Here is a 21620-nt window from a genome sequence, read left to right as displayed (position 1 = left end):
TTAGTTTGGTTTTGTTATAAAATTTTATTTTGTGTGCGCTAAAACTTAACTAAGTAGCTCATATTGGTTTGTCTTCAACGGTTATTAATGATTTTTTTATTCTATTATACATAAGCGATAGTTTATGCTATTCTAAATTAATCTAATTTATAAGGGAGATTTACAATAAGGTGGGCTCATTGTTATGACCAACTGACTTAACCCGCATATGCGTTATTAATGATTGATGTCTTGAGATTGTAGTATGGATTGTATTATCAATATTTTCAATATTTAACAACACTCTTGGTATTAAATACAAAAATGGTTTTCGTTCCAAAAAGATATGAAAATGTTTAGGTTATGGGTCCATGGTATGTGGTATGGAGTTTGGTCGGAGAGTATTGAGTCGTAGTTTTGGTATCCCGACTCTTGTTCTCAAGTTTTTGGCTCGGTTATGAGTGTTAAATATTGGGTCTAGATCCGTTGTCTAGAGTTAGGGTGCTTGGTCTACGGTCATGATTCTCGAATCTCAAATCAGGCTTGGAGTTTATGACCCATGTCTTGACTCTAAAGTCCGAGTTCCAAGTTTCACCAGAGTCTCAAAATCGGGTGTTTGAATATTTTTAAAAACAACATTTTGAAATTTATCTACGTGTGCCTTTCAGTACAAGTCAAATTTTTTGGGACCAGTTATTAGAAAGACACAATATGCTACTAGATTTTCCATTACAAATTGGATAAAGTTTTGAAATAGAGAAATATAAATGGAAGTTATGATTTAAATTTGATGCAATTACGATATAATAAAAGTAGTATTTCTTATTTCAATGTCAAAAGAAATATCAAGTTCGAGTGACTTTTTTCTTTTTCTTCGTTTTTAATTAATAAATAAAAATTTGCAGCAAAGCCATGTAATAATTGTAAAATTTGAAATTCAAATATACTCCTTTTTGGGCCCAAATTTAGTTCCACGAATCCCATGCAATCCCACTAACGAAGACAGCAGCAATACCATCAATCAAATGATCAAATCCACAACCTTTTAATCAGTCCCCCAACGCTCCTCTTCAATCAGTACATCCTCCGTTACGCCACGTCAGCCGGGACAACACGAAACGACGACGTCTAGAAACCAGACCCTACCATTTGCTTTTGCTCTTCCCAATATAACGCTCCGTTCCTTCCTTCTCTCGCACGCGAAACTCGCGCTCTCAGCCAAAAATTCAAGCGTTACACTCAGACGAACGCTTCACACTTGTTAGGGCTTCGCATTTGCATTTTCTTGGAGCCATTCTCAAATCTTATCTGACCGACTGGAAAGTTCCACAGCGGTAAGGTCCGTTTTCTTCCTTGTGCTCTGTTTGTTTCCCCAGAAAACTGGCTGGGAAAATGCATGACTTGTCAACACTCCACTCCCTCAAATTCAGTGCATTGACTTAATTTGTATTTTCGTTTCTTTTTTTTGAAGCAAAAGTTGTAATTGGATTCTATGTATTTCTATTTTTGGTAGTTTCTCGGGAAACAAACAAAAGATGGATGGAAAATTGTCACTCGTTCTTACTATTTGTCTTTGTGCTGGCTTATCTGTCAGTTGTGTTGACGTGTCATTTGAGTTTCTGGGCTTATTACATGTCATTTTATGCTTATCTGTTTATGCGCGCTGTTTTGAATTTTCATAAATTTTCAATTAAAAGTTATGATGTAATTGTAATTAGACGTGAAATGAAGATGTTATTTTTTGGTGTGTCAATGAAGATTGGTTGCTGAAGAAAAATCTATTGGTTATACAATGTGCCAAACTAAATTTTATCAAACGATTTACTCATAATTTCTATAATTTCAAGTGTCTGTAAGACCAAAGAAGATTGGAAACCAACTACATTGGATTTACTCACGAAGAAAACCGTCATTTGAACTAATCATGTAGGTTTTTGAATTTAGAGATCCGTCATTGAACCGATTAAATGGGATTGGATTGGATTGGATTCTGAACACCCTTGTCAAATGTTAATGTGTTTTTGGTCATTTGAAAGCTGCAAAAAGCACTCAATAGGTCCTGTAATTTTATTTTGTATTTGTTTTCCGGATTTTTCTTCTTTTTATAACTGAATGATTGATTAGAAACCTGTTAGTTTGGCTGTGAATTCTCATAATTTTTTGCCATTTACAGTGAGGTTGCTGCTTCACCATGTTCAATCAGCGTAGCAGTAATCAGTTTGTGCATTTGGAAACAAAGTTTGAGTTTTTGCTGCAGGAACTGCAGGTTTTCCATATTCCCTTGATAATAATTTAATTATGAATAACATTTTATGCTTCTCTTGTTTTTCAAGTTCAACTTTGTTAGACATTATTTGGTATTCAGGATGGTAGAATTTCTATTTTTGTGTTTTTCTTCACTTTGATGTTTTTGAAATCAGAAAATATGGGATGAAGTTGGAGTGCCTGATGTCGAAAGGGATACAATGATTCTAACGATCGAACAAGAGTGTATGGAGGTATTTAGGACCAAAGTTGATGACGCCAAAAAGTGTAAAGCTCTACTGCAGCAAGAAATTGCTAGTTATGAAGCAGAGCTTGTAGACATATGTTCTGCATTGGGTGAACAACCACCACATGTAAGTCTTCTCTAGACTAAAGACATGATCCTGTGCATTTCTGCTCTCTTTTTTCTGTTTCGAAGAAGAAATTTGAGTTGGTTGGGGACCTTTACATCTTTTTTCTTGTCCACAGTTTGATCAAAATGCCAGTGGAAGTTTGAAGAAAAAGCTTGAAACCATTATCCCACAACTGGGGGACATGAAGATGCGGGAGGTTGAAAGAAGGGACGAATTCTTTGTTGTCTTAGATCAATTACAGAAAATCTCGATTCAAATATGCAGATTTACAGAGGATAGTCTGTACAAAATGGTGGTGGAAGAGACCGACTTGTCCTTGAAGAGGCTAGAAGAACTGCGTAGACAGTTGCTTGACTATCAAGATGAGAAGGTTTTGTTTCCTCGTTAAATTCTGTAACACATTTACTCTTGTTGTCACTACTGGTGAATCCATGCGTAGCTGGAAGTAGTTCTGCATTGCATTTTTGTTTATTGAACTATTTCATGAAAAAACCAGTGGTTATGCTGAGATTTAGTAGTAATTCAGGGAAAGCTAGGTGAGGTGTACTGATGAAATATTTGAGGGAAACCAGTGTCTGAGTAACGATGAAGATTATAAAAAATAAGAGGCATTTTTCTATTGAGTTTGGTCTAGTGCAATCTATCACAACTTCCTTGATGATTTTGTGATGATAAACTCAGATGTGAAGTGATTGGATCTTTTTCCTCGGAATGAAGTTGCAGAGCCATTTGACTATTTTTTTTTGTTTATTCATATCACCTGCAGAGAAACCGTGTGAATCTGGTAATGGACCACCTGAACATACTAAACTCACTGTGCTTGGTTCTTGGTATGGATTTTAAGCACACAATTCATGAAATCCACCCCACCTTGGACGATTCTGAGGGAGAAAAAGATGTAACCAATAACACAGTAGATAGTTTGGGTAATTTGATACAAAGGCTGAGAAAGGTCAAGAGACAGAGATGGCAGACGGTAAGTATGCCAGTAAGGCAGTTCTTGTATTTTTCATTTTGCACAATATTTTTATTATCACTCTTACCTTCTGTTAGCCTTTCTAACCCTTGCATTTGTAATAGCTTCAAAATCATGCAAGTGCCCTTTTGGAGATGTGGAATCTGATGGATACACCCATACAGCAGCAAACTAAATTTCAGAATGTAACTAGGCATATAGCTGCTTCAGAATCCGAAATCACTGAGCCTAACATGCTTTCTACAGACTTTCTAAATCAAGTGAGTATGTCATTTTTAATTTAGAGCACTTCGAGCTGGAAATATTTTGTTTTGCATTTTCTATCTATTCTGTTGCAAAGTTCTTGTGGGGAGCCGAAATATGGTTGGCTAAATTTACGAACTTTCTTTCTGCAGGTTGAGGAAGAAGTGTCAAGGTTGCAGCAGCTCAAATCAAGTAAACTGAAAGAGATTTTTCAGAAAAAGAGGCTGGAACTAGAGGAGATATGCAGGCAGTCGCACATGGTCACAGAAACATTGAGTGCAATGGAATACTCAAATGAAGCTTTAGAGTCTGGTAATTTCTTTTCTTTTGTTATTACCCTTGATATTTCTGTTTATTTATCACTACGACAAATATTAGCAATGCCATCCTATTAACGGTGAAGTACTACCTTATCAAAGTCATTTGGTAGCACACTGAATTATAAATTTCTGATGTCTAAGGAATGTCCTTTCTTGTGGAAGTCTTACGATTTGATTTATAAATCGCAGAAGAAAATTCAAAGACCTCTAATTAGCTTTTAGCGTTTTTCAGGAACTGTGGACCCTGCATGTCTGTTGGAGCAAATTGAGCTCCAAATCACAAGGGCTAAAGAGGAAGCTTTAAGCAGGAAAGAAATACTAGAAAAGTTTGAGAAGTGGTTGGCCGCATGTCAAGAAGAATGCTGGCTAGAGGAGTACAACAGGGTTGAACATTCTATTCTCTCTGGAACAATCTGTTTTTCCATCTACCATATTGAGATTGCCCTTTCTATTTTATTTATAATAAAAAAATATTTCCAGATTAATCAAAGAAATACTTTTTAATTTCACCATATATTTCCCATGAGGGGAATTCTTTAACAAGGAATAATGATGAAAGATTCAGGATCATGTAATGCCTGTAAATGCATTAACTTGGCTCTATCACGTATTGAGTTCTTGAGCAAGGACAATGCTTATGGATAGATGGATGATGTAGCTCATTTTTTCCCCATCTCACATCATTACCCCAATGTATTGTGGGATTTCAGGATGATAATCGCTATAATGCAGGAAGAGGTGCACATCTTACTTTGAAACGTGCAGAGAAAGCTCGTGCCCTGGTGAACAAAATTCCTGGTAAAAACTCGTTTCGATGACCTGTTGTAATTAGTTTGTGATTCATTTAAATTACAGTTTGGAGACAAGGAATGATGTATGTGTTTGAGTTGAAATCTTGTATGCCTTTCCAATCGTGTATCAAAATACCAGTTGTTTCATGGCACATGACCCACTCACATAGCAATATAGAGGGAAGGAGTGAGAATTTCTTACATGCAGCTATTAGTATTAATCTACTACCATGACCCAGCAAGGGTATGGCAGTGCAAGAGATACAATTATGTGTTATGGAAAATTAAAAAATTAAAAAAAAATTTCACTTTGCTCTATTTTGTAAGTTTCTTTGTTTTGAATTGTATGTGGAGCAGGACTGGTGGAAGCATTGACTTCAAAAACCACAGCTTGGGAAAGAGAAAGAGGACTTGAATTCTTATATGATGGTGTAAGCAATATCTACGTCAAACCTTGATTTGGTGAAGTTTTATCCAACCATATGTTGGTCGTATCCACATTTCTGTTGATTATCAAAATTGTTTTCCATGATATATGTTGCGTTGTGTAGGGCCAACTTTTATCAATGCTCACAGAGTACAGCACCCTAAGGCAGGAGAAAGAGCAAGAAAAGCAGAGACAGAGAGTATGAACCTTTCTCCTATTCCATGAGTCTTAATTAGATAATATATATATATATATATATATATATATATATTTGAAAGCATGCTCCTCTTCAACCAGTTCTTATATTGCTTTTCTATCCTAGGATATGAAAAGATTTCAGGGGCAGGTGCTAGCAGAGCAAGAAGTACTTTATGGCTCAAGGCGTAGTCCATCCAAGAGTGGAAAGAAAGCTTCCAATAGAAAAATGTCCCTTGGTGGGGCATTAATTCGAAACCAAAATTTTGAAAAAGCTACTCCTCTTGTACGCCCTACTAAGATGGGTAACTGTCTGAATCGAAGTAGCTCTCACCAGCGATACGGTGGAGTGGACGCTCCGTCCTCTGGTATTTTTCAACATTAGCTTCGAACTTTGAGCTGTTGTTTTCTTTTAATTTAAAAGAAGACTTGCACTATTCGTATTATATGAAAATGGTGTCTAAAATTGTGCAATGATTGGAAAATGTAGGTGCGACTGGTTTTTTGGATAGGTGTTTTAAGTCATTTTTCACAACTTATTCAACATCATTGTATGCCCCAGTTTATGAGTCGTCATAAATTTAATGCAGGAAGGAGAATCTCAGAGATTTCTGGTCATTCAGTAAAGAAGCATCCATCCAGTGCTGGAAAGGCTCTTGAATTGGACTCTCCGTTGATTCGGAAACCCCTCTCTCCTGTCTTATCTGAAGTGTCAACTAAGGTCAACATTGCAAATTTCCAAGAGGGTCAGAAGACACAACAGAAGACAAACATGCAAGCAGCACATCTTTTCAGTGAGATGCCAATCATGACACCTTCCAAGCCAGTATTCGTCGGTGATGAAGAGAATAGAACGCCAAAGACAATGCCAATTCCAGTGCCTCTCACTCCTAAAACAATGTCGGTTCAAATGCTGACAGCCACAACGCCAGCTACACCTTTCACTTCTGGTGCTTACAAGGTTGAGAAATCTAGTCAACCTGTTGAGTACTCGTTTGAGGAGGTGAGAGCTGGTTTCATTCATGCTAAATCGTATCGTCACGATGCAAGTTTGACAAACTAGCAATTAGGTATGAACTCAGTAGTAAGTGAATAAACTCTATTGGTCTGCAATATGAAAAGAATTTGACACTATGTTTTGAAGGGTCCTGGAGGCATGTTTCCTTATAGAAAGGTGATGCCTTTGTATTTCATGCCTTATGATGGTTGAATAGAAAGTAGTTGAATTTCACCACATGCCCTTGTAGCCAAAATGCTCCATTTTCGCTACATTTTTCAAGCAAGAACAAACTGTTGTTACGCACTTTGTATGGAAGGTGAGGAGAGAAATGAGAATAATTTCAATGTCCAATTCGACTAGGCTCAAAATAATATCCATGTTTCATAGAGAATCAAGTTTAACATGACACCTCGCAATTTGATTAGTTTCAAAAGAAATGATGTCTTGCGACCCTTTCATACATTATCATAGCTTATTGCCAAATAAGGGACTCACTTTTTTTTACCTTACCATCACAGAGAATAATATGGAGGACATTTTAAACGGTAGAGGATGGTATGGCAGAGAGATGTACAAAGATCTCTATTTTCACCTTATCAATTCCATACCATTTTAACCACTGCTTATGAATTTACGAGTTGTATGTTGTTTTGTGTCCTTGGTATTAAATTTCTATATCGTTTTGTACCCGATTTGTTTGGTATTAAGTTTTCATAATCAATGCTTAAGAACGTACGAGTTGTTGGTTTGTTTTGTGCCCGATTCGTTTGGTATTAAGCTTCCATATTATTTTAACAAACACTTAGGAATGTAGAGTTGTAGGTTCATTTGGTATCAAGTTTTCATACCATTCTTATGAACATACGAGTTGTAGGTTCATTTTGTACCTGAGTTGTTTGGTATTAATTTTTCATACCATTCTTATATATGTACGAGTTGCAGGTTCATTTTGTACTTGAGTTGTTTGGTATTAAATTTCCATACCATTCTTATGAATGTACGAGTTGTAGGTTCATTTTGTATCCAAGTTGTTTGGTATTAAGTTTCCATACAATTTTAAGTTTAACCAATGTTTAGTATCAAGTTTTCATACCATGTTAACCAATGCTTAGGAACGTACAAGTTGTAGGCTCATTTTGTACTCGAGTTGTTTGCATGTTCATTTTATACGTGATTCGTTTAGTAGGAAGTTTCTATACCATTTTAACCAACGCTTATAAACATATGACTGCTTATATATATATATATATATATAAAAGATTATTAGTGCGCCACATTTTCATACCAAATCATGATAAGAACAGAATAATTTTTATTTCCACTAATTTGTCGCTGGTTTGGTGAATTTTTTAATTTAAAAATCTATTTATTTTACCAAGTGAAAATTCAATTGGCTTAGAAAAAAGCCCCTGGTTTTACTTACAGCAGTTAACTAGCGGTTCCACTGCTCATATGCTTCCTTCCTCGGTCACTCATATCCACGTGCCATCCAGCGTATCCAATCACATAAATTCTAACCGTCGGATATATCACCCTCACCGGCATGTGACGTAATCCCCACCAACTCCACCAGGGTATCCAATCTGCAATTTACATTTTCAGTGACTTTTTCGTAATTTAATTCTGAACCAGGGGCATATTAAACGGTTAAACTTTTTTTTTTCCAGCTTTAAATGGAAAAAATAAATAAAAAAGGCATTTATTTTCTTTCCTCTGATTGCACACGCCTGTGATTATATTTACCATAATAGCCATTTGACATCCAATTTGTCCCGGACGTGAAAATTTCCTTCACTAAATTTTATTTTATCGGACTTAGCAAAATAGCAACAAATACTCAAATGCATAAAAAATATTTTTATCTTTGTATTTTCCTTATTTTTGTATTATAAATAGTATTTACACTCACGCTATCTTTCTCTTGCTTTTCACAATTCGGACAGTTTCCTCAAAACCCCCGCTGCGGTTTTCAAAATTTTTATTTTCTCGTAAGCCAAACAGTAGTTTCCTTTTTCTTTTAATCGTATTTGCTTGTGTACTTTTTATTTTTTTTCTTCAGCATTTTGTTTGTTCATTGAATGAGTGAAGTGTGGCATTTGAGTGATTGCTCAAGGAGAGTAAGAATTGAAGTGTCAGGTGCATTTTTGAATTTTTAATTCTAGATTTTGTGCTCGAAGTTTTGATCTTTTTGTTTGTTTTGTATGTGCTTACCAGTTTTTGAGTAGCATGATTTGATCTTCACTGTATTTTTCCTCATTTTTTTCAACTAATATTTTATTGGTTTTCTTGATCTTTGAATGTTTGGAAAAAAAAAAAAAAAAAAAGAAGCTAACTTTTCACCTGAAATCTTGTCTTTTCCAATTTTTATTTAAAGAAAATGAAAACTTTTTGGTTGTGGGTTCAAAGTTTTAGATGTTGGAAAGATAAAAAAAAGCTTTGTATTTACTATTATTATATATATATATATATGCATTTATATATTTTTATTATAAAATGTAGGGCCTGAAGTCATTTTCTGGTCAATTTTTTTTGACGGAATTAGTGTTTTGACTTGACACAGTTGTTTTATTGTTTACGAAATTTTTAGTGTGGTTTCTGTTTCAGCTGGTTTTTAGATCGCCAAAGCTCGAAGGAGATATTTAGTCATCGTCTTCCCAAATGAACTTTGGGGTTTTGTTTTGAATTGTTCATTCTGTTTGTTTCATTTGTTTTTTTTTGTTTCTTACTTTTTCATGGCCTCTTTGTGGCAGTTGCAGATAGGTTTTCAGGTTTCGGTTGATCGCTGGTTTAAGCATGGAGGCAAAAGAAGGGATGAGTTCAGGAGTTAGGGTGGGAGGAGTTGAAGCTCCATCGGCTTATCATGGGGCTCTGAATGCCGAAAACCCTACCCGGGTTGCAGGAATGCCTGTAGCAGACGTATCAGCGACGTATGTGGGAGTTGATGGGGCTAGAGTGGTAAGAGCTGAAGCTCCATCGGCTTATCATGGGGCTCCGAAGACCGAAGACCCTACCCAGGTTGCAGGAATGCCTCCAGCAAAAGTAGCAGAGACGAATGTGGGAGATGATGGGGCTACTGTGAAGAGGAAGCGGGGCAGACCAAGGAAATATGGCCCTGGCGGGACGGTGACAATGGCAATGTCACAAATGCCAGGTTCACCACCTGCTTCGGGTACCGGTGTCAACTTATCTTCGGGTGTAAGGGGAAGGGGAAGGGGGAGGGGGAGGGGGAGGGGAAGGGGGAGAGGGTGGGGGAGGGGACGGTCTGATGGTTCAAATGCCAAGCAGCGTGAGGCACCGGCAATGGAATCGGGTGGTGAGTGTTTTAACCATTTCCGTATTTACTAATTTGCATCTTATAGCATGCTGTAATGGTTTGAGAATCAAGCGCTTTCGTGAGAAAAATAAGATATAATAAATGTGGTACGAGTTCTCGATTGCAAAGTTTGATGGTTTGGATTCACTTTTGATCAGCATTAATAGTTTGTTCTGTTTTCGTATAGTGGAACTGCCTCTCAGACTTAGAAGATTTTGTGTTAATACTCTTGGATTTTTGAACTTGTCCTCAGTTTGTGTAGTTCTTTATAGAATTCATCCTATAAAATACTATGTGGGACCTTGTTATGGGATGGATGCTCTTGTTCAAATTTGGAAGTGTAATGCTGGTGCTATGAATAGAAAAGTGGCCTCAATTAGGTAAAATTGGTCTTCCTGTTCTTTATAAAGGAGACATACAAGATACTCTAAGATGGTAGAAATTGAATAAAGCATTAGATCTTAAAAAGACGCAATAATTTTCGACAGAGGATGCTCATCCTGATTTAGTTAAGGAGAATATCAGCATTTTAGAGTATAATAGGAGTTGTGAGAAGTTCTGTTTCTTTTTTTGTTTGACCTCCAAATAATTTTGAACAAAATTCAATATTTCATTCAGAGTTTATCAAACTCTAACCCTCTAGCAGTTCTTGTTTAATGCACACAATGGGACTGCCAGATTGCCTTCCTATCAGGTGTCAGCCAAACTTTGGTCTATTGTAGGATGTTATTCTTGCTGTATAGGTTACTGCTAGAGGTTTTTCATGGAGTCTACGTAACAAAGCGTAGTTTTCGGACTTCTAAATTTGTTTCACAGAAAATCTGAGGTGTAGCAGCTAATCATAGCCCAAATCCACTCAGCATGTCTTTCTTCCTTTTGGATTGCTATGATATATAAGCTTTTCCACTTATTTCGACACCTACACACAAAAGACTATTTGCCTTTATTATCTACACCATCATCAAGCCTTCACCTCAGCCCCCTTTACCCATCGTTCATCTCCCACCATAAACCGATCATCATTATCTAGCTTTCCTTTTGTATTGTTTTCCCAAAAAGATCTCAACAAGGATCTTCTTGTCCCAATCCCAACCGTTCCATTTCATCTTCTTCTCGCTCAGTTTTCTCTTAGCCACTTTATTGCTCACTATATACCCCTCACTCGCTACCCAAGGTACCAACAATGCCCCTCATCAACCTAAACCTATAACCTCATCAAGTTTTAGTAATTCATTTTAACCTCTTCCCCCAAATCTAAACCCTCCTCACTACCCTTTCTCCTGTCATTCAGCCAGGGGGTTGAAATTCGTGTAACTGGTTGTGTTTATGTCGTATCATTCTGTGTATCTGTCAAATACTAGTCAACCCTAACACGACCTATTTAATCACTTGTGTCGAATGATGCAATACTAAACCCAACTGTTTGTTATTTATGTTAGCAGCTCTTGTCATATTCATGTTCATGTTAAGTTATGGTCCAACCCGAACCAGCCAACTTCGTTTTGAGTTTGATTCGTGTAAAAAATTGCCACCCTAGATTCAGCCCCCATGCTAAACTGGCCACCCTAATATATTTTTATTTCCTTGTGCATGATGTTTTCCTTTTGTGTACGGTGCTTTCCTTTTGTACTTTTCCCCACAAATTTAAATAGAGATCCTCTTGTTCCAGTCCCAATTGTGCCGTTTCATCATCTTCTTAGTTCTGTCTCACATACTCACAAGATAAAAATTGTTTCTTTTGAATCCAAATTTTTTGGGTTTAAGGGAATTAGACAGAGAGAATAAATAATGGGATCATTGAACAGTGAAGAGGAGGTGGAACAGATGGGAGATGAGTCAAATGAGTCCACATCTTATGTGCCCCATCTTGAAGGTTTCATTCATGATCACTCATTTTCTTGTTTACTTTTGAAATTGTAATTTCAATTGGTCTGTCTAGTTTTGTTTGGTTGCTTATGAAGATTGGGAAAAGACATTTCTTTGCGGAACCTTTTCTTCTTTTCTTCTTACGTTGTAATTCCAATTGGTCTGTCCAGTTTTGGTTGGTTGCTCACAAAGTGTGGGAAGACTCAATTCTTAGCTGAAATTTTTGTGCATATTAATTTTTCCATTTTGTCTTTCTTACATCACCTTGAGTGGCTTCTTTTCAAGATTGAGAGAGTGATTATATCGGTTGTGATTATTTTTAAGAATCTTGTGCCCACTGATCGTGAAAAGCAACTCCATCATATTTTACTGCAAACATTATGGAAATGAATAATTATAAAATTCTATTTTTAATTCAGATTATGAATTTGATCTTCTATGATTTTTAATTTGTAGGGGACTGGAGTGTAGTCGTGACTCCATCTACAGATTATACGCCCCATGTCATCACTGCCGAACCTGGTGAGGTAAAATGTAGCGTCATTTACTGATTGTAGAGTTTTCTTATTTGTACTTCTGGTTTGATCACTGTCTGTCCTTGACATGAATTTGACCCTGGTTGATCCATAAAAATTCACCGAATGTAGAAAAGTATCACAAGGATTAGCAAGAACTCTGACGGTAAAGTTTTCTGCGTTATTTAGAAACATTCTATGTGTCTGTGGGTCACCACCATGTGTGCGTTCCCATGCCTTTTGAGTATCGGTTTCCGCATTTTAGTATTACATTTAGTATGATCGATGAAATCAGTAATATTTCAATGTATAGACATTAATCTAAAATAATTTGTTGGCCCACAGCCTAATGACTTTAACTTTGGGGAACGATTGTTCTACTTGTTGGGCTCTCTGGAGAGATGTCCACACCTAAAAGTTTTAAGAACATTAATAATAAATCACCAAGTTCATCTAGGTCTCAGAGGTTCTATTTGGAAGAAAGGGTCTTTTTAAATTCTTTGCAAGTATTTTTTGTTTCAAATCCTTACTCTAAATTGATGACAAGAAGTTGCTTCTGAAAATTTAAAAAACTGCGTGTTTGGTCAATATGCAACTCTGTTCATATACTTGATATGTTTATTTGCTTCCCTAGGTTGTTTTTCTCTATCTCAAACCAAATTAATGTTGTTTAACCCCCTCTTATTTCTTTGTTCTCTTTTGTTTCTTGGGTTTAAGGATCTTACATTCAAGATTATATCAGTAGCTGAACAAGGGCCAAGAGCCATTTGGATTATATCTGCAAACGGAGCAGTTTCCAATGTTAGACTGCGTCGACCTGATACTGATGAGGGCAGTATAACACTTGAGGTCTGCCACTCATTCCATTTCAAGACGTATATTGTGGGGGGGGTGTGTGAGTGTGTATTTTGCATCTTTGCTTGAGCACGAAAATCCTATTCATTGGTAAGCACAAATGTATACTTACTAACTGGGTTTGACTGCAAAGCTGATATTCCTATTTTGGTAAAGTATTTTTCTTTTTGCATAAATGTCAATGGTTGGATTTTGATACAATGGTTAGTCAGTATGAAATTTTGTTTTGAACATGATGGTACTAAAATATGCAGTGGGGAAATTTGTCTTGTTCGTATTGGAGACTTCTGTTTTTCTAAGATCTATTGCTAATTTTCTTGCAGGGTGTATTTGAGATAGCTCATTTATCTGGATCGTTTATGTTCTACGACAATCGAGGAACAATGAGCGGCGGCTTGAGTGTCTCTCTGTCAGGTCCTAATGGTTCTTGTATAGGTGGAGCTGTTTGTGGATCCTTGATTGCTGCCGGTCATGTCCAGGTGAGGCTTTTCTCATATTTGTTTATTGTGTGTGTGCGCGCGCGCGTTTTACACCTCTGTAAGATAGGAGCTGTTAGGATGTGAGAGATTTTTAAGGTCTTCTAGACAACGCACATAAAAGATAACCAACATACTGTGTCCAAGTAGATTGTAAAATTAACCGAAGTTTGGCCTGACAAAAATGTAGCTTTCAAGTATCGACATATAACTTTTGCTTTGATAAACCAGTATCTCTTACCTTCTATCTTTGAGCGTGTCAGGTTGTTGTTGGCAGTTTCGTACCTGGCAAGCCAGATGTGTTACCAAAGGAGGTGACGAACCAAAACTCGGGTGAGCCACATCCAAACCTCGGATCTTCGCCTCCTGGCCAAAGTGAAAACCGGGCACCTGCTTCCTAGGATAGTTAACTAGTTTGATTTTCCTCCTGTTGCTGTTGTAAGCAAAGGGATTTGTTATGGGAATAATTGGAACCAATATGCCTATTTATTACTGGGTTTGTGATGGTTTTCCTTCAACTTTTATCTAGTCTAGATTTTTAAGGTCTTTTGGTAAATATCGTTTTACAATATTGCAGTTTCATTTATGGTGTGTTTACTAATCATGAATCGGAATTCTCATCAAGAATTGAATTCCACATATGGAGGATTCCTGCGTTTACTTCACATTAAGGAATTGAAAAGTAAGTGGGGGTTCATACAAAATTAGGAATTGAATTCTTGATTTTGGAGGAATTCAATTCTTGGGTGGGATGTGGTATTTTAATTCCCGGATAACTAATCCATTAGGGATTCATCTTTTTACTTATTATATCCTCACACAATTTTTAAAATTCTAAATTTGCCAGCTACTTTAATCCAACAACAAGAATATTTTAGTAATTAGTACTACTCCTATCAATTCCAATAGGAATCCGGAATTTAACTTCCCTCAATCTATATAGTTTAGTAAACAACTTCAATAGGAATTTGTAATCTAATTTTCCTCAATCCAACTCCTCCTCAATACAATTCATCTTCAATTCAATTCTTTCTAATCAAATTACGGATTAGTAAACATGCTATTAGTGTTGGTGATTTTTGTTTACTAAAAAGAAAGAACTTAATTGTCTTTCACAGGAAAATGAATTTTAGTAAGAGAAGACTTCAAATAATCTTAATCTATTTGCTCTAAATCTTGGTGGGACCCGAATAAGATAAGCAACAACCGACCTTGAACCGTGGATATTGTTGTTTTCTAATTTGCAAGAGGACCCACTGTAGAATTTTCGATCATACTTGTTGAAGTGTCAGAAGGTACTAGCTATAGCCAGACCTTCTGGTTAGTCTGAGAAACTGTTGTACAGAATTTTCCTCCTATGAAACCTCCAAGTATTTTACTTACTTTGGCCCTGGTTGACCATAACAGCTACATCCAAGCAAGGCATTTCTAGTCTTTGTGCAAAGCAAGCTGCTTTCCAGAAGAAAAGAAAAGAAAAAAAAAAAACAATTAAGTGAGCCAGGAGTTAAGCTTGATACATTCAAAATCGTCTAACAATATAACATATCAAATTATTAAATTATTAGATCTAGATCTGAAAGCATATATTGTACGTTCTCCGAGTGGTACTTTGTTGTTACGGAGGTTGTCGGCTCAAATCCTATTGTTTTTCAAAGTAAAAGAAAATTCTAATGTATTTCTTATAGAGCTGTAAGTGTTTAGTCATAAGGACAGGTTTAATTTTTCATGATTATTGACGCTTCCCGAGCCCCACATACCTCTCAAATAAGAGGATTAACTGAGAAGCTGCACCTCCTAAATCATTGGAGTAAATTTTATTTCATGTAATCATAAACAAAGACCTCATCAATAGTTCATATATATATATATATATATATATTTTATCATATAATTAATCACTTTTTTGTTTGCTCAAAATTCTCACTCTCTTAATTTATTTTCCTTACATGCATCATGCATGTCGTGGACCACTATCTTGATCTTACTTCTTGTATAGATTTCCACCAAACACTCAATTAATTTATATTATTCTTTCTGAATATTCTACTACCGTATTTGACCTTCTTCATTGTTGCCCAAAAGAAAGGAAGCTGAGAAATTTCTCAGTACTCATACTAAAGCTTAGCCTTGTGGACAAAGGATAGGTATATAGAATGCCACGTAGACATGTAATCTTCCAGAAGTAGACTTTCTGCAAAGTTTCTCAGAAAACTTCTGCACTATTATTTAATGGTAAAAGTTCTCAACTGGGCTACAAAAAGAAGCCTTACTGGTATATTTTTTCTACACGAAGGGTATGAAGGCAGTTTCCGTACCAGCACTACGCGTTCTTTTTCTCTTTTGTCTTGCAACCCCTCTCATCTTTTTGATTTCCTTCTCATTGTCCCTACCAGATTCTAAGCGTCACAACTTTCTTCTTTCCACCTACGAATTTATCGTGGTGGCCAAGTCGAATCGCGTGGCAGTGTTCTTCATGTTTAATGTCATCATTGTCACACTTGTGCTAGGGAGTTTCAGTCCATCCAGAGAAGATCTTGAGTGGTATGAGATGGAAAACAATACGAAAAAAGAAGCGTCGAATGACGAAGATTGGTGTTGTGATGATAGTGATTGTGACGAGGGTTATGGATATTATGGCTCTGATGGTTATGATGAGGATGAAGATGATGATGGCAGTGAAGATGATATCAACAGTGAAGAGTTTTTTGGTGAAGAGATAGATACTGACTTGGAGAGGAGAACTGAGGATTTCATAGCCAAAGTCACAAGGAAATGGAGAGAGGAGTTGCTTCATGAGAAGCTCATGTTCATGACTGCTATAGACTCACAACCATCCAGCTCTAGCTAGCCCTAGCCCTCTAGGGTTCATATTCAAGGCTAGCTCAATGTGAAAACTTCTATCTTATTTTCTCACCAAAATTAAGAAAAACATTATAAAAAAAAGCCTTGTACTTTTTTTTTTTTTTTGTAATTTGGCTTTTTCATCTTTAATTTTTCTCCCCCTTCATCAAAATTTTAGTTGTGGGATGATGAAGTCGGGGTTTCATTAGTCTCTTGATAGTTCTGTGTTTTTGTAAGGACACTGTTGGGACTCATTTGGTGATGATGTGTGAATACATACTTGTGTTGTATTATAATGTTGAGGAATAATAATAAATTGTTAGAATATTATGCCTGAGGTAATATTACTCTAGTTAAATTCTGTGTCTTCATTTTGGGACATATATAATTCTCATGACAAAATTTTCTATTAATTTGCTTATGGGAAACTTTCCTCATAAGAAAGCTGGAGATATGTGCTGCTTGGGGAGAAATATTTTTTTATTTTATAAAAATATAATATTAAGCAAACAGTTGGGGGACACTTTGCATTTCCAGTTGCCTTTAGGTGGTAAATGTGCTGAGGTGTGAACATTCAGAATTGCTACTAAGTCAGCACATATATCATCAAGGTGTCATCAAGGCCACACTTTAATTTTTTACTGAAATTATCAACTCCATAGTCATCAACCAAGGGCATTTAGTGCTGTGGCACTTGATGATTAGTGTTCATGTAGGAAGAGATATAGATGTCATTGGTCAAGAATGAAAAAGTAGTTAGAATGACTTTTGTTCACGTCGACATGTTATGTTGTGAGAATGTAAATACCAATAATTATGGATAATAATAAATTGAATACATAAGAACGCACTACCAAATGTATGTCATGATGATGAGCTAGCAGGCAACCCAATTCGGATTGATGGGTATATATTGAGCATAAATAGTCTGTCTAAATGTGGAATTTCCACATAAAGTGACAAAAGGCTCCAAATAGAAATAAATAGCTAGAGATTTCAAAGTTTTATATCATATATATCCTCAAGGTGTCAGCAGATCATCAAGGTGTAAACATTTCCTACTGAAAATACCTACTCCAAAGTCATCAACAAAAACATTTGCCTTTTATTTTCAAATCTTTAATGAAACAAGGTCTTTAGTTGTTGAGTCTTGAAGAAATATGGCATTCAGTATATGCTTGATGATTGGAGTTCATGTTGGAAGAGAGATATATATGTGTCACTGTGTGTGTGTGCATATGACATAATATATATATATATATATATATATATGTCATTGTCACTGGTCTAGAATTAAGAAGTACCTAGTATGACTTATCCACTGCTTGTTGACGTTTCCAAATGAAAACTATGAAATGCAGTTATCTAGGGGCCCGTTTGATAACCGTTTCAATTTTAGTTTTTAATTTTTGTGCTAGAGTATAATGGAAAATGAGAGTGAGAATGGAAGTGAGGATGAGATTGAGAGAGAGAGGATGAGAGGGGAGGATGAAAGGGACGAGTAACATAAGTGAAAATAATTTGAAATAGATTTCAGTTTTTAGTTTTTATTTTCACTTTTGTTACTCCTCTCTTCCATCCTCTCCTCTCATCTTCCCTCTCAATCCCATCTCCACTCACATTCTCACTTTCATTCTCCCTCTTTTTCTTCTATACTCTAGTACAACAAATAAAAACTAAAAACTAAAATTAAAAACTAAAATCTAATATTAAAATGGTTATTAAACAGTCCCTAAATTTGATATTTCATCTTGTCAAATAGTTTGGCATGCGATGTATAAATGGAAATTGTTAATTATGTGTGGGTTTGCAATTTGCAAGTTGTCTATGGCCAGTAGTTAACCAAACTGATACGTAATATACAAGTTTCTTTCTATTCACATTTCAACCTCAGTCCAATTTAATGGCTTCCATGCCTGTCTTTCTCAAATTAATTTATTTAGTTGAGAGCTAGTATAAACTCAAACAAGTCAAGTGTACGCAAGAAGACCCTACCAAATGGACGTCACGTGGTTTACTATTTGCTAGTTGTCTCTGCCAGCAGTCAACCAAATAGATAGGTAATATACAAGTTTCTTTCTATTCACATTTCAACCTCAGTCCAATTTAATGGACTCCATGCCTGTGTTTCTCAAATTAGTTCGTTGAAGAGTATAAACTCAAACAAGTCCTCCAACAAGCACAATAAAATCATCACATGATGAAACTTCAAACCCACCAACCAATTCCTATTCCAGACAGAGACTGGGAAAGAAGGTGTATTATTACAAAGATATGAGTAGTGTCTGACTTTTTCGAAACCATTCTTAGGGATATGATCGCCATTTTGATCTAGGGTTCGTCCAGTAGAATAATCTTAGGAAACTATATCTTCCCTAGGGTTTCGAAAACTCATATTTTGTAGATTTTGAATACCCATGAGAAAACTATACTCAAAACTAATTTGTAATTCGTAATTATCAAACATAGGAATGTTAAAAGCACTTTTTAAGAATTGCTAAACAATACCTTAGTTTGGAGGAACTTGTATCTCTTGTGGTTGTGAGCCGAGAGTTCAAATCGTTCCTTCACTCTTTAGACTCCTTTGTGACGAAAAATACTTTCTTAATTTTCATTCTGCTAAGCATATAGGGTCTCTGCTTCGCACAGTTTGTAGTATCCATAGAATAGGAATATGATTTGAAGTGTCAATTTCTACGGTTTTAACCCAATCTTAAGCCTGACTCGAAGTAAAATCAGGTAATTAATTTCATCATTTATTTATATATTTTCCTTTTTAGTAATAATTACGTTTAATATCATAGAAGATTCTAACCTACCAAACACCTAGCCGAACCGTACCAACAAAACAGAGGAAATTGTCAAAGAAAAAAAATGAACGGACTATTTCTACCATTTTCCATTGTTGCTAACCATAACGGGGTCAACGTTAGCTAACTTTATATATTCTTTGCATTTTGCAACTAGATGCAAAAGTCTACGCCAATGCCAAAGTTTCTAGGGCAATAGAGGAATATTTATCTCATAGAAACAAACAGATCAATAGTGGCGTGAAGTCTAAGTAAGTATGAGAAGAATTGTAAACTCATACTCATATGAGGCTTTTGATTTTTGTGAGTGATTAAAGATGAGACGAATTCTAAACTCAAACTTATACAAAGTTTTTGATTTTTGTGAGCGATTATACGAATTTAGAGGTATTCAATAAGAAAATAGGTTGTAGGGAGTTTCTTCCTTGCCTAAACCAAATTAGGAGGCATAATTGATAAATCCATAAATTACACATTTAGGTACTCTTTATACTTAGTTTTTGTAGGAGAATTTGATTTAAAAATGACATATTACTTTATTTTCTCAATTTTCAGCTTTCTGGAGCAAGTAATTGGTTTTAATGGAAATAAGACTTTTTGGTGGAGTTTTAGTACAAGACTACTTGGAGATGAAAGCTAAGATCTTGAAGATGATTGTGAAATTTTTGTAGAATTTTTGGAGCAGCTAATCAGAGCAGTCTTTGAAGTTAAGTCAGCATAAGGTGCAATCCAGTCAAAAATGTGCTAATGTGGAAGAATGATTATTTGAAGACTTTTCTGGTTTTTCCTCAAGGCGTGCCATATATGGTTGGAAATATAAGACAAAGACCTACAATTTACATATTTTTCCCAACTTTTCTTAGAGGAGGAATGGTTCCAAATGTGCGTGCAAAGTAACTAATGTGTTATCCCAATCAAAGTAGGAAGAGGAGTCAATTACTTACCCATTTTGGATTTATGTTTTCATTAGGTTTTTCTTTATTTTTGGGCTGTTGGAAAAGCCCAAGTAAGGTAGGAATAGACGTGTGGTGTTTTATTTAAGCTTGAGAAACAACTCATTTGGGAGGACGCAAAGACTGGGAGAAATTGGAGACGTTAGAAGAGTACCACAATTGGCTAAGTTTTATTGTTTCTTCCTTATGTTTTTGTTTATGTTGAATTATATGATTATGTGTATTGGGGTCTTTTTCTGTCGGAAGGCTTGTTCGAGCTTATTCATTCTTGGACCGTCATAGAATGGTGAATCAGGCCTTCGTTGCTCCTTTTTCTGAGTTAGCAAGAACTAGGCCCAAAGCATCCTGAGGGAGAAGCAAGTCCTAGGGGAGTACTCTGTTGTTCTTCCATCGGCTGTGTGTTTTGTGTTGACGTTTCCAACAACTCTAAAAATGGGTGAAGATGATTTGCGGATGTTGAACTGAGATTATATGAGCTTGGCAGGAGAGCTTGGAGTATGGGAGCTAAAGACCCACAAGTTTAGCAAATGAGAATGCTTGTGCTTGGCTTGGTGTTTGATATACTTAAGTTTGGGTATTGAGAATTTATTGTTTGAAGCTATGACTATGATGGTTTGATTGTTTGGCTGTTATGGTTGTTGGGATGCTTATAGCAGTCAAATGAATAGGGTTTCAAAGAGCATGACTGAGGAAAGAAAAGCTTAAGACTTTGAAGGCTATGATGTTTGTGACTATGATTCTAGAGATATTTATGAGTTCTAGAGGTGAGAGGATGAATGAGTAGCTTGAGCTTATGCTTGAGGTGAGGCTTTATGGAGAAGATTAAGGATTTCAAGGATGAGAAAGTAGGAGACATGGTTGTGATGGCTGCTGGCAGCTTGCAGTAGCCGAGAGAATGGGTCGATGGTCACTGGATGCTTGCAGCAGTTAAGAGAAAGATGAGTTCTCATGGTTGCTGGGAGGCTTGCAGCAACCAAGAGGAGTTGGTTTTGCTTGGGCAATGCCTCCCAATTTATAGAAGGTGAAGGCTCTCTTTGGTTTTCAATAGATAAAAGGAAGTGTTGGAGCTAGTTTATTTCCAATGATAAAAGGGAGCATTGGGACATTCTTATTTTCAGCAGGTAAAGCTAGGCATTGAAAAATTACTATTTCCTATAGGTAAAAGGAAGTGTTGGAATTGACTTGTTTCCAACGGGTAATAGGGAGCATTGAGACATTCTTATTTCCAACAAGTAAAGTCAGGCATTGGAAAATGACTATTTCCTATGGGTAAAGGAAGTGCTTGAAGAATATCTTATTTGCTCACCCACATTGGAGAACTCCAAGTAATGGGTTTGGACTTTGGTGCTCCTAAGTAGTAGCCCAAGGTCTCTATTATCCAAGAGCTTCCGTGGGCCTTATGGACCTCCATAACCTTCCACACCACAATCTCTCGTGCAAGC

The 21620-nt window shown here is 36.2% G+C and overlaps 2 protein-coding genes across 2 annotated transcripts; both read left to right on the top strand.

Moving 5' to 3' along the window:
- The first annotated feature begins 1192 nt into the window (after positions 1-1192).
- On the top strand, positions 1193-6783 carry LOC117619019 (65-kDa microtubule-associated protein 4). Its single transcript, XM_034348837.1, has 13 exons — positions 1193-1318; positions 2153-2245; positions 2400-2597; positions 2713-2967; positions 3364-3573; positions 3678-3833; positions 3969-4128; positions 4369-4520; positions 4847-4934; positions 5285-5358; positions 5479-5553; positions 5677-5917; positions 6140-6783. The coding sequence occupies exons 2-13, from the start codon at positions 2171-2173 to the stop codon at positions 6610-6612; spliced, it is 2157 nt and encodes a 718-aa protein (XP_034204728.1). The 5' UTR covers positions 1193-1318; positions 2153-2170; the 3' UTR covers positions 6613-6783.
- Positions 6784-8555: 1772 nt separating this feature from the next.
- On the top strand, positions 8556-14130 carry LOC117618254 (AT-hook motif nuclear-localized protein 4-like). Its single transcript, XM_034347853.1, has 6 exons — positions 8556-8685; positions 9300-9862; positions 12185-12255; positions 12961-13092; positions 13422-13577; positions 13838-14130. The coding sequence occupies exons 2-6, from the start codon at positions 9343-9345 to the stop codon at positions 13973-13975; spliced, it is 1017 nt and encodes a 338-aa protein (XP_034203744.1). The 5' UTR covers positions 8556-8685; positions 9300-9342; the 3' UTR covers positions 13976-14130.
- The last annotated feature ends 7490 nt before the right edge of the window (positions 14131-21620 follow it).

This window comes from Prunus dulcis, chromosome 2 (genome assembly GCF_902201215.1).
Source record: "Prunus dulcis chromosome 2, ALMONDv2, whole genome shotgun sequence".
NCBI classification, from domain to species: Eukaryota; Viridiplantae; Streptophyta; class Magnoliopsida; order Rosales; family Rosaceae; genus Prunus; species Prunus dulcis.
Note: the sequence above shows the minus strand (reverse complement) of the source record. Positions and strands in the feature narration are given on the sequence as shown.

Excerpts from the sequence above, each read along its gene's own strand:
- LOC117618254 (XM_034347853.1), top strand. The coding sequence starts at position 9,343 with ATGGAGGCAAAAGAAGGGATGAGTTCAGGAGTTAGGGTGGGAGGAGTT. Across the intron at positions 12,256-12,960 it reads TCACTGCCGAACCTGGTGAG|GATCTTACATTCAAGATTAT; the intron begins GTAAAATGTAGC and ends CTTGGGTTTAAG. Across the intron at positions 13,578-13,837 it reads TTGCTGCCGGTCATGTCCAG|GTTGTTGTTGGCAGTTTCGT; the intron begins GTGAGGCTTTTC and ends TGAGCGTGTCAG.
- LOC117619019 (XM_034348837.1), top strand. The coding sequence starts at position 2,171 with ATGTTCAATCAGCGTAGCAGTAATCAGTTTGTGCATTTGGAAACAAAG. Across the intron at positions 4,521-4,846 it reads GGCTAGAGGAGTACAACAGG|GATGATAATCGCTATAATGC; the intron begins GTTGAACATTCT and ends GTGGGATTTCAG. Across the intron at positions 5,359-5,478 it reads TTGAATTCTTATATGATGGT|GGCCAACTTTTATCAATGCT; the intron begins GTAAGCAATATC and ends TGCGTTGTGTAG.